This window comes from Leuciscus leuciscus, assembly GCF_965113295.1.
Source record: "Leuciscus leuciscus genome assembly, chromosome: 2".
Lineage (NCBI taxonomy): Eukaryota > Metazoa > Chordata > Actinopteri > Cypriniformes > Leuciscidae > Leuciscus > Leuciscus leuciscus.
Genome location: NC_138726.1, coordinates 39,537,998 through 39,551,527, shown reverse-complemented (window position 1 = coordinate 39,551,527; position 13,530 = coordinate 39,537,998). Strand labels below are relative to the sequence as shown.

Here is a 13,530-nt window from a genome sequence, read left to right as displayed (position 1 = left end):
ACTTCGTGGCCTATGCATAATAGCTTGCTTGATTAACGTTAGTTATGCGCATTAACACGTTACGTTAAGTGTTTCCCACGTGAGGTACTTTGTGTTGTACGTTGCCATGACGTTCAAGCGCACACAACTACTACGATGGTACCTCAACGTTTGTTGTTGAACACCACATATGTGTCCCCACATTAAGTCCTTGAATTTGAGGGTATTGGACCTGGAAAGTCCTTGAAAGGTCCTTGAATTTGAAGTTAACCAAGGTGTGAGAACCCTGTATTATTCCTAAGGACTCTTATGAGATGGCTACCCTTACTATTATGGATCCCCTACCATGTTTAACCGTCAGCAAGCTATACCCATCCATGAGCTTTTTGACTTTTCACTACTGTTCTATGCTAATGCAGTTTGGCTTGACAACTGTGTGGAGTTTATTTGCATATCTTTGGAGTCTATTTTGTCTACTTTGCATTTTTCAATATGAGATGTCATACAAATGGCTCGAATTGCCTGCCACTCCAAGTCCTGTATGTTCAAAGTAGTAGTTCTGCAACGGTGTCGGCTATGCCAAGATGCGTGCCACAAGCACATTTTTCTGCACAGTCTGGGTCTGAAATGTCATATGGGAATCAGGGGGTGGTATTGATTTTGTGTTCACACTTGTCCTATTTCAACACAGTCTGTTTGGCAAGGGACCGTTGCCATAACGACTAGCCTGTGGGTTGTCTTCCTTTGTCATCATCTGCCCTGACAGAGCTCAGTGTGTGGGAAACTGCCTGGAACTTTGGACAATGAGGTGCCACTTTATTTAATAAAAAAATTTCCGAAAGCCTTTATGCCTTGTCCTTCAAACGGCTTCCGATGGGCACCTAAAACGTGGCTGCTTGTACTAACATGATTTATTCTCCTGTATCTTGACCTGAACCTCCCACGCTTCTGAAGCTCCTCTCTGTGGGCCGCCTCCATGGATGACAGGTGGCAAGTTAGTGCTGCTGCAGTTCACACCAAGCATATTAATAAAAGATTTGAGTATACCTGATCATGTTGAAAATTGGGAGAAAGAGAGGAGCAGGGAAGTAAAATAATGCTGACATAACAAGAGTGGGGGAGAAACTAGAAGAAAAAAAAGTCTTGAAAGGAGTCGAAGGACAGATGCAAAAGTTAGTAAAACATTTCACACACTGTATGTGATTTGTAAGGCCAATTGTGCATCATATTTGATATTTCAGGCTAAATACGTGTTTTAATATAGCACAATAACACAAATACTTTCTCAGGTTTCATAAAATGGGTTGAGATTTGTAGGCCTACAGGTTTATTTTTTATTTTTTTACTGCTGCTGGGAATGTTTCCGAAGACAAAGTCTACCATACATGGGCAGGACACAGTGCTGCATTCTGAGAGTTTACCTTGAGCAGTTTTCTGTTCAGGGTTTCTTTACTTTCTCAGTGTGCTAATATTTCAATTTATTTCAGCAAATCCAAATGACAAAGATTTTCTGTTCCCTGTTTGGTGATATTTAACTCTGAGAAGCAAAATTGTGTTTCTCACTAATAAAAAAAAATAAAAAAAACTTTTATGTTAGGCATTAGTTCTTAAGATATTAAGTTATAAATTGTTTTATCTTTCAGCAAGATGCCTTTTTGGCTATAATAATGTGTTTAAAAAAAAAAATGTGTGAGATGTGTGACCCCACACAAAAACATTGCTGAAATGTATATATATAAATATATGTATGTATATATAATATATATATATATATATATATATATATATATATATATATATATATATATATATATATATATATATATGTGTGTGTGCATATATATCTATGTATATATACATACATATATGTATATATATATATATATATATATATATATATATATATACACATATACATACATATATATATATATATATATATATATATATATATATATACACACATACATATATATATATATATATATATATATATATATATATATATATATATGTGTATGTATATGTGTATGTATATGTGTATGTATATATGTTTGTATATATATGTATACATATGTGTGTATATATATATATATATATACATACATATATATACACACATATGTATACATATATACAAACATAATACATATATATACACACATATGTATACATATATACAAACATAATACATATACACACACACACACACACACACACATATACATATATGCATACATACAGTATATATATACATATACATGTGTGTGTGTGTGTGTGTGTGTGTGTGTGTGTGTGTGTGTGTGTGTGTGTGTGTGTGTGTGTGTGTGTGTGTGTAACTAACCCTTTAAGGACTGTTCCACAGGTGCATGTTTAATAATTGTGGATGGTTCATTGAACGATCATGAAAAACATTGTTTAAACCCTTTATAATAAAGATCTGTAAAGCTTATTTGTGTGTGGCCAGCAGCCATATCACTGCCATATCACCGCCATATCACCATATCACTTATTTGATATGGCCAGCAGCCATGTCACCCTGTAGCCCAAGACTGGTTGCCCACTGAAGCTAAGCAGGGCTGAGCCTGGTTAGTACCTGGATGGGAGACCTCCTGAGAAAACCAGGTTGCTGCTGGAAGAGGTGTTAGTGAGGCCAGCAGGGGGTGCTCACCCTGTGGTCTGTGTGGGTCCTAATGCCCCAGTATAGTGACGGGGACACTATACTGCCAAAAAGAGCACCGTCCTTCGGATGAGACGTTAAACCGAGGTCCTGACTCTCTGTGGTCATTAAAAATCCCAGGATGTCCTTCGAAAAAGAGTAGGGGTGTAACCCTGGCATCCTGGCCAAATTTGCCCCTTGGCCTCTGTCCATCATGGCCTCCTAATCATCCCCATATACTGATTGGCTTCATCAGTAAGCTGTCTCCTCTCCACCAGTAAGCTGGTGTGTGGTGGGCGTTCTGGCGCAATATGGCTGCCGTCGCATCATCCAAGTGGATGCTGCACATTGGTGGTGGTTGAGGAGATTCCCCCATCTATGTAAAGCGCTTTGAGGTCTCAGAAAAAGCGCTATATAAATGTAACAAATTATTATTATTATTATCTATGTAAAGCGCTTTGAGGTCTCAGAAAAAGCGCTATATAAATGTAACAAATTATTATTATTATTATTATTATTTGGATTTTACAAAATTATCTTTAAAATACAGTGTCCTGAAAAATTGACATTTTTATCATTTTTACAGTAAATAACTGATGCATTTAAGAGGCTATAGATGTTCACTTTTTATAGCCTACAGTAAAACATAGTTTTTTAATGAAAAAGGCATCCATTGGGAATGCCCCAATAATTAGTAAGTAGTAAACATCAAGGAGAGCAAGAGAGCTAAAAAAGGATACAGTACAGTCTTGAAGAAATATGTGAACCTGGACCACAAAACCAGTCACATGGGTAATTTTTTTTTAATTGAGTTGTGTACATCACCTGAAAGCTGTTAAGATAGGACAATATTTGGCCGAGATACAACTATTTGAATATTGAGAAAAGTCGCCTTTTAAAGTTGTTCATTTATGTTCGCGATTGTGCTGCATTCACTCACAAAAATAAATGTTTTATATATTTACGGTAGGAAATGTACAAAATATCTTAATGGAACATGGTCTGTACTTCATATCCTATTGATTTTTGGCATAAAAAAAAAAAAAAAGAGATAATTCTGACCCATATAATGTATTGTTGGCTTTTGCCACAAATATACCCGAGCTACTTGTGACTGGTTTTGTAATCCAGGGTCACATATTTGAACAGCTGTTTACATCTGTAATGCTGTGCTGGAGTTTGTAATCAATAAATGACCCTCTCATCTCATGTTTATCACTATTCTCCGCGAACCTAATTGGTCTCTTCTCACTCAGTTCGCTAAGGCCCAAGAGGAAAGAGAGAGCATTGCACTCAAACCAAACCACCACTCACTCAGTCCTGGTTCTCGCATCGCCTCTCCTCTTCCCATCTATCCCCCTCTCCTTAACTCAAAATCAAAATAGATGGTGGAAAACCAGCACATCTGTCCGGGCGCTCTGCAACAATAGATCGCATCGAGCTGGAATCGAGCCTGGTCATGTCAGCGTCCGAGAGCTGCTAGAGATTCGGTGGGTTTTCTTGCTTTGCCTTTCACAACGGCTGCCGAGGGAGGACCGAGCGTCTGTCTGGGCTCTCCAACGAGCGGAGAAGATGGCCGCCATTAAGATTTTAACCAGCGCGGGGCTTTTCTTGGCGTTTTCCTCTCTTATCTTGTTGGCTATGGCCATCTGCACCGATTATTGGTACGAGACGGATGCTCGGCGGCACCGCGAACGCTGTAAGAACTACGCAAACAAGCGGAACGATCCCGGATACATTTACATCTCAAATCACAACTTGCCACTCCAGATGCCTCCTAAGGGCTTTGAGAGGAAAGCGACGGAGGCGCGCGTGAAGCGGCACGCTCCGGCATCGGCGACGGCCATGGAGTCTCACTGCAGCCGCCAGTTCAACTCCACGATCTCCGGTCTGTGGAGAAAGTGTCATCGCGAGGGCTTTGACCTGGAGACCGAGGATCTCATTTACAAAGGTGAGTTGCTTCCTGTTTTGATGTGCCTTTGTCAAGCACTAGAGCCTCGGTCCAGGCCGTTTTGTTTGGAAGCGAACGGATGTGGACGTTCCTCCAGCGGTAAATCTCACTCGAACATTTTGCCTGATTGTTATCAATGCCATTCGGATAGGCTGGTTCTTCTCGTTGTCTCTGTACCCACGTTGCACTAGCCTTCGCTTAGTGGCACTTCCTTTATTAAGATTATTTGTAAAGCGATGTCAACAGTGAAGGGGAATGTGGAAGGCCTGAATCTGATCCCTGTCGCTATCCGAGGTGCTGAAAGCAGCCTACCTGTGCCATCTGTAAAGGCGGAACAGAAATTGCTTAGAGACCACCAAAAGGTGGATTTACATAATGCTACACAGAGCATACGTGTATTTGTATAGCAATTACAATTGTACATTTTAAATGACGAATATAGAAAAATATGAAATGATTATTCTAAGTATGAAATTAAAAGCATTACAAAAAAGTGATGAGGATCTGTGATAAATAAGGATGTCTGAGATGATATATAGGATCATTTCTTTGATAACCTAGAGTAGAAAACGTCACATTGAAACCTGCTTTTTTGTTACACACTGATTTGACAGACAAAAATGTTTTTTTGTTTTTAAAGGCCTATTGATAATATTTTATAACAAAACTATTTAAATAAAGAATGGATTATGCCAAACTACCTAAACCACATTTTCTATTTCTTTTCTTCTTTTTTCTTCTATTCTTGTCTTTGACTAATATTTATAATGGGATAACAATAGCAAAGTTCAAGGCAGCTCTGATGCTGCATCATGTGACAATGTGGGCTGAAGTGTATGTTGTGAACTTTATTTATTCTAAATATATATACACTGTGGCATATAAATGTAGTAGCCTACTAGTGAACATAAGTATTTGTTTTGTAAAACAAATTACCTTCTCTAATAACAGTTAAAGAATGCCTAGACTATATCAGATAACAATATCCATAAGATGATCAAGCTCATAAGAGGCTTACAGCACCCTCCTCTTCTTTGATAAAGATCTCATTCCACGATATGTTCAGGCCTTAAATATTAAATGTGAGCTCTTACAGCAGCCATTTCTCTTGCTGGGTTGCAAAGAGAAGGAACGCTGCTCACTTGGCCATATCTTCATCAATAATTTGTTCATTGATTTTCCCAGGTCAGCCTAAGTGGCTCTGTAGATGTCATGAATGATGAAGTAGTGATGGTGTGCAACCACTCCAGTTAGACTGTGAGCCAACACCCAGGAAAACATTTCTTCCAGATTTATAGTCCAGTTTATTCACCAACCCGTGTCTGCCCAGTCATTTTTTTGTTCAGATAAAGCAGGCAAAACATTGTTCCTGAGTGTCAGTTATACTCTCCTGAGCAGAATTAACATAATTGGTTCTAAATATACAAACAGTAAAACATACTATAGATGTTTACTTATCTTAATGGTTAAAAAATATCGGAGCACTGTTAATCTACCAAAACAAACAAAGTGATATTTAGAGAACTGGAACAGTTCAGACTAATTCGAATCATTATAGTACACAATGTGTTCTCCAAATGTAAAATATTTTAAACATGTCAGAATGTTTTAAAAACTGAAAAAGACAAGCTCACATGTCATGCTTAATACTGTAATTCTCAGTAGCAATACATTTAAAAAGCTAATAAAATGTGTTATGCAAATTTGAATTGTATCCTAAAAATCTGATCTGCGCAGGGTATTGATTTTTGTTTCTTTTGTTATAACTTTGGTTCACCAATTAAATTGAAGTCTCTTTGTAGAGTTTCCATCAGATTTCACAGACATGTTTTTCCTTGTTTACACAAATAAGAGTACAAGAATGCATTTTCTTCAGCAGAGAATTGAACAGAATGTGCAAAGTGTCTTTGTAAGAGATTCCTGGTTCCTTTGATGTGTCAGTTTGGGATTGTGACATAGAACAAGCTGTCACAATATATTTGACACATAGATATGATAAACATGACACAATCTGCTCAGCTGACGCATGAGGTCTGTACTCGTCATTTCATCACAGATCTGTAAAGCAGCAAACTCAATGTGTTTTTGTGCCTTAGAAAACACTTTGATTAATGAATTTAACAGTCTAATTTCTGTAAAGACTAATTAAATGGCAGCACGTCCTCTCTATCCTTGACTTCACCTCTCATCTCTTGTTTTGTCTAATCCACAATATGTCTGTCTCACCCTTTGACCCAACATGTTTCTGATGACTGAGAATCATCTGAGAATCTAGTGAACCAGTTGTGCAGCATTTGTGTTTTATATTGTTGTTTATGACAGAACAAAATCACATTCTGTGGTAGAAAAAGAACATCTAAACTAGGCTTTTTGATGCAGCAAGATGTGGTCATATTTCGATGGGCTTTGAGAACCAGTTTGATGTGTGTGTTTTAGTAATACAGTTGACTGTGTCTGCATCATGAAATCTCTCTGAAGAAAATCACTGCTGTATGAAAGTATTTGTTATTGTGCTTAATATCATCCTAGGTTAGCTTCCAACAGAAGTTTCTCAATATTTTTCAGGTTACACATAATATGAGAATGTCATTATTGCTTAGAGGTACGTTTTGGTTTTATTGTTGACATTCATTTGACATTTTCTGGTTTTGTTGACTCTGTGAAGAGAGTCAAAAAATCTTACTTAAAGTAAGCTAAGCTGTATGAGTTTCATTCTTCTGCTGAACACAAAGGAAGATATTTTGAAGAATATGGGTAACCAAAACATTGTGGGGCATCATTGACTTCCATAGTATGGAGAAAAAATACTATGGAAGTCAATGGTGCCCCACAACTGTTTGGTTACAAACAACTTTGAAAATATCTTCCTTTGTGTTCAGCAGAACAAAGACATTTATACAGGTTTGGAACAACTTGAGGGTGAGAAAATGATGACAGAATTTTCATTTTTGAGTGAACTACCCCTTTAACTTCCAATATTAAGTTAAGTTAAGGTTTTACATACTTGTCAATGTGTAGAAAATGTGAAAATATTGAAAATAAAGCTAAACTTTAATGTTGGGTATCTGAAATAAATGTTGCATGCAGGCAGAAAAGATTCCATAAGATGCAATCATATACTGTAGCTATATACTGTAACACAGCTAAAACATCAAGAGATATTGAGGCATCCAAACAGAAAACCACTCTGTGGCCCTCATTTATAAAACATGCTTATGCACAGATTTGAACTTAGAGTGTGCGTACGCTCAAATCTACACCAACGTTTATATTTATACAAAACGGTCTTTGACGTGGAAAAGTGCTTAGTGCCACGTGAGTGTCTAAGCAGACGTACACACTTTTCCTTGTGCCAGAGAGTCGGAGTACTGCAGGTGTTTGGAAATCTAAGCACTTCTCAGGATTTGGACGTTGACTGGTGCTCTTTTATATGCGAATGACATTAATTAGGCAGAGATCTAAAACTATTCAGCTGCGCACAATTTCAAGATAATTTGAGATTGATAAATTTCCCATCTGGATGAGAAGCGTACACAGGTTTTGTTGTGCGTACATTCGTTCTTTGAATCACAATGTATACGTACATTGACAAATGATTGTAAGATCAAATGAAGGATGATTTCTACGCAACATTTTATAAACGAGACCCCAGATCTTGCATCACCATCACCTAGTCTAACAACTGGAAGAGTGTCAAACCATACCACGCACTTTGCAACACTTATGAATAGAACATGAAAGCCTGCTCTGATTTATGCAAATCAATCCCAGACCAAATCATCAGCTTGAAGAATGCTAAAAATAATCCTGATGTGGGTGAAAAGAACACAAACTGTACCTTGAAAAACCCTGCATAGCCTGTGGGGACTGAAATGTATTGATACAACACAGCAAACTGTGAAAGTCACAACATTTCATGTTATCTGATTTACATTTGAGGTTTCTCTGATAAAGATTTGAATTTCTACCAGATTAAGTCTGTTTTATGTCCAGACAAAGGAAACCTTATGACCGAAAATTACTGTTTCGGCTTCATAAAGTGCAAGTTAATTATTCTAAGGTTCACACACTTGCCTGTTCAGGCAATAAGGTTCTCATCAGGGAGGAAGGCAATCAGCACTATACACATCTTGTCTGATACACAACACACTTACATCATTCAAGACCTTAAACTGCCAAACAAATGTGTCTCTATCTCTATCTTTAATAAAAATTATTTGTAATGGTATACATGCTCCCTTCAAAAATAGCAGTTTTGCTTGCATAGGCTAAATTTCACAGACATTAGTGATTGTCATTGCAGTTTAGGTATTCGTAAATACTGATGGGTTTATAGTATTGAAATTCTACAACTGAATGAAGTAGGTTTGTTTTTAAAGCCTGTTTCTCTAATTTTACATGAAAATAAAATCCATATGTAACTATGATATTTATGACCCTGTGCATTTGATCCTGTGCCTAATTGCTCTCCAGGAAATGCTTTAATTAAAGTGAATAGAAGCATGGGCCGCTTTGTTGCATTTTATGATCACAACAGACCTGCTGTTCCTCAGGAGATTAAAGCCTCGGACTGATTTGCTTTTCCTAAACAGTAAATGCTGTAAATGTCATCAAAGAGTATACTTCTTGATTCACTGTTTTGTTCAAATAGGTTTGATTCAGAGATGCACCCCTGTAAAGTATCATTACACCTCTTCAATCCTGCCTCGAAACCTTCCCGTCAATATCACCAAGACCATCCGACAAGATGAGTGGCATGCTCTGCGTGAGTCTGGCAGACGCTCTTTTACTTGTGTCAGATATACAAAATTCATGCCTGTGGGGTTGATCAGTTCATTCATTCATAAACAATTCTGTCTGTGATATGCATATTTAAAGACAATATTTGTGAGTCTGTGTACACACTTTTTACTTATAAAGTGATTGTAACTGATCCTTCTCCAATCCCCAGTTGTAGCAATATGTTTGTAAAATATGATACTTTCTTTCTGACACTATAGAGGATTAATGGTTTGGAGAATGAATGTATGGATGATACTTTGTAATGCTCCAAGACATCTTACATTGTTTACTTTAAATGAAATCACATTAAAGCACTAAAAAAAGATTCATTATTTCACCAAAAAGGTCAAACATTTTATACTGCATGCCAGCCTGTACTGACAAATACAGAATATTCACTGATGTGAATATTTCCCTCCTCTTAATTAGATTAACTGATTTACTTCTACCTTTTTTTGGTCACACTTTAGGCTAGTGTCCAGTTCTCACTATTACCTCCAACGTTGCCCCAATAAACTCCTAATTATTGCTTATTAATAGTTAGTAAGGTATTATTGGTTAGGATTAAGGGATGTCGAATATGGTCATGCAGAATAAGGCGTGGTTTAAATATGGGGTTTATAAGTACTAATAAACAGCCAATATCCTAATAATAACTAGTTAATAGTGAGAATTGAACTCTAAATTAAAGTGTTACCCTATATATAGTTCAAACAAACGCTGTTATTTTGAACTTCCAATTCATCAAATAATCCTGAAAAAAAGTATCACGGTTTTTACAAAAATATTAAGCATCAGCAACTGTTTTCAGCTGTGATATTAATAAGAAATGTTATTTTTAAATGAGTGAATAGACAAAATAGTTTGCTCAAGATATGATATAATAATATGAAAAAAATTGCACTGTAAACTGATCTTTTATCATGGATTATAATATTTCCCTCTTCGTATTTCAAATCAGTAATTTAACTGGCCCTGTATGGCCATATTTTTATTTTATTTTTTATGGGGATAATAATAGCATTGTAGGAATTGGTTGCTTTCTTGATGCAATGGTACTAGTTTCATTATTACCTTTGTAGTATATAGAATATGAATGTATATATATAATAAAAAGTCCTTGATGAATAAAATAAAAGCAAAACGTAAATATTTAACATGCAGTATATAAGTCATCACTAGATGCTTATAAAGCCCTGAATAGCAACAAAAGGGTCTTGATGATTGTGTTTTGTGCTGTAGATCTGCGGAGGATGACAGCAGGTTTTGTGGGCATGGCTGTCTCTATCATTCTTTTTGGCTGGATCATCGGTGTTCTTGGATGCTGTCAACAACATGATCTCATGCAGTATGTAGCTGGACTACTCTTCCTCATGGGCGGTAAGAGACAGAGAGTGTGTGTGAGAGAGAGAAAAAAAGTGACGAATGTAACTTGACTGCTCAATTATATCGCCATCTAGTGGCTGGTTTCTCATACAACATTATGTAAATACATAGAAGTGCTTTGAAAATAGATCAAAGCATGAATTGCATCCTATATTTGTGATCTTAAAAGGAAAGTGTGTTTTATGAATGTCTGATGATACATCTTGAGTAATTTCCTCTCTCTGACAGGAACCTGCTGTATTATCTCCCTGTGTACGTGTGTGGCGGGCATTAACTTTGAGCTGTCCCGTTACCCACGTTACCTTTACGGCCTTCCAGAGGACATCAGTCATGGGTACGGCTGGTCCATGTTCTGTGCCTGGGGCGGACTGGGTCTCACCCTGCTGGCCGGTTTCTTATGTACGCTGGCCCCTTCTTTAAGCAGCCCCTTGGCCCGCACCACAGTCCACAAGTCCAGGCACGAAAATGGGACTGTGTGAGCAGAGACTTCTGGAGCAACGTTGCAGCAACATTTTCACAACATGTATACAGCGTCTACGTAAGGACAAAGCATCTGGCCTATTCATCATCATGCGTTATACTGACTGGATCATTTTCAAATGACTTTCGGGCTCTTGTTGATCACCGATGTCAACACAACTTGTGTACACCGTACAATTTGATAAAATATTAAAATCTGTAAATGGTCTGGACACTGCTGAGAGTCAAGATGGAGACACATGCACAGACCACCGAGCATCTTCCACCCCCTCACATGTCTCACTCTGGTCTTTTGTGACACACACAAACACACACATTCACAAAAACCAATGAAATTTTTCACTGCTCTGTTTCATGAAAGAGAAGCGAGCTGGAGGCGACTGTCTTCTCTCCAAGAGGATTCATAATAAAATGGTGCTCTCTGTTCAAAATTCCACAACTGCACAGAAATCTTTTCAAAGACATCAAGAGAACAAATAAATCCACAGGTTTTCTTATAGCTGACTGATGGTGTGGAGGAGTTAAGCCCATAATGAAGCAACAGAAAGGAGAGAGAAAAGTATTTCTGTCATTCAAGCTTTGAAAAGCACATTTCCTAAAGCCTCAAAGAGTCCGTATGTGTAAAAACACATCATTTTGTCTAGATTTCAGGTCTACATTTGTATGAAATTACGCTTATGGATACAAATGGAGACTTTTCTCTCTTTGTTATATGATTGTAATGATCGGTGACCTGGCTTGGTCTGTGGTATAGCTGTTTTGAGGAATCTGACCAAATTTACTACTTAATGGCATGTGAAACTAATTTGTTTTCAAAAATGTTTGTGGAGGTTATTTCTGAACGTCATTTCTCATGAAGCCTTATTGCTGTTATAAGCACAACATGCTTAGAATCAGAGTTATACGAGAGCTCCGCACCTTCCAACCTGAATGTTGTTGAATAGTCAAGATACAATTTAAGCTCTTGATGCACATGTAAGTTGAGGATTTCTAAGGGATTTCAGTGTTATGTTTAGTCACAAAAAGTGATATATGAGGTCGAAATACAGAAAACATAATGCACACAATTGAAATCAAGATGATGGATTGCAGGAGTGGGGTGTTTAGTTTGCTGCAATAGCTACATGACACGCAACAAGCTATTAATGTTTACATCATGTAATGTTTGTACGACCAACTCCAACCAAACAATATTTTAAACAACCCCAACAGGTCTGGAGGCTTTAATATAGTAGTCTTTTTTTAAGAGTGAGTGTTTCTCCACATTATCATGAATAATTCATATTGATTCTTCTCTCACCAATGGATATTATTTATTGCGGACGCTACTGTGAAAAGCACAGTTAACATAAATCATTTAACAATGCCGCACATGTCTTTGTCAAATGTACATTCATAGTCTCATAGACCTCCACAAAATCCAGATCAATTCTTGAGAGTAACGTACTGATGTTGGTATTCACAGTGGGGATAGGTAAATGCAATAGTTAACGTAAGACGGCAAATACTGTGGAAGTATTTTGAGTGCGTATTTTGGGAAATTGGAATGTGTTTGTAAAGTACAACATTTGAGGGAAACAGGGGAGTCCAGTCCCCTTCATGGCAGTCCCCTATACAGCTGATTGGCACAAACATTTATGTCATAGACATAAAATGAACAAAGCCAAAAGAACAAATCCCTTTAGGTAGATAGGAAAGTGTTTTATTGAGTGTGAGCTTTCTGATGAACTGCCGATCATGTATTGACTGGAAACAAAGCGGCAAAGAAGTAATAAATGGCACTTAGAAAAGATGAAAATGTGAATGTTTTGGAGAGGATAAAAAGAGCACAAGAACAATGTGTAAAAAAAAAATAGCTTCTCAAATAAAAGCAGCTTCAGGTGTTTTGTCACTTTTGGGGAGATGTGAGAGACATTTGTACAAATGCTGCCATTTTCTTTGGCAGCGGAAGTAGCACCACTTTTTTATTTTTTTTTGGGTATGAACTGTTTTACTGGTTCATTTCATAAGGAGAAAACAGGTGTCATTGTCTCGCATGCCGTCATATTGATTAATTTCAGTGTATTTAGATTGTGTCATTTTTTTTAAATGACTTTTATTTTATGAAATAAAATGTTAGTAGCATTTCATCAAGAGGTACTTTTCATTTATATTTCATTCTTTTTTTTATTAAAATACTTTTTAATGTAATAGTCCCCCCTGGGCTTCGGTTTGGCTTGCTATATGAGTACATATAGTACATGCTTTTGTAAAACAATTAATAATATTAATAATAATAATAATCCTGAGTACA

General features: G+C 37.0%; 1 protein-coding gene across 1 annotated transcript; it reads left to right on the top strand.

Annotated features, from left to right (window-relative positions):
- Nucleotides 1-3,532: 3,532 nt before the first annotated feature.
- tmem276b (transmembrane protein 276b) lies at nt 3,533-13,366 on the top strand. Its single transcript, XM_082162014.1, has 4 exons — nt 3,533-4,589; nt 9,241-9,354; nt 10,614-10,751; nt 10,986-13,366. The coding sequence occupies exons 1-4, from the start codon at nt 4,211-4,213 to the stop codon at nt 11,234-11,236; spliced, it is 882 nt and encodes a 293-aa protein (XP_082018140.1). The 5' UTR covers nt 3,533-4,210; the 3' UTR covers nt 11,237-13,366.
- Nucleotides 13,367-13,530: the final 164 nt, after the last annotated feature.

Excerpts from the sequence above, each read along its gene's own strand:
- tmem276b (XM_082162014.1), top strand. The coding sequence starts at position 4,211 with ATGGCCGCCATTAAGATTTTAACCAGCGCGGGGCTTTTCTTGGCGTTT. Across the intron at positions 9,355-10,613 it reads AGATGAGTGGCATGCTCTGC|ATCTGCGGAGGATGACAGCA; the intron begins GTGAGTCTGGCA and ends TTTGTGCTGTAG. Across the intron at positions 10,752-10,985 it reads ACTACTCTTCCTCATGGGCG|GAACCTGCTGTATTATCTCC; the intron begins GTAAGAGACAGA and ends TCTCTCTGACAG.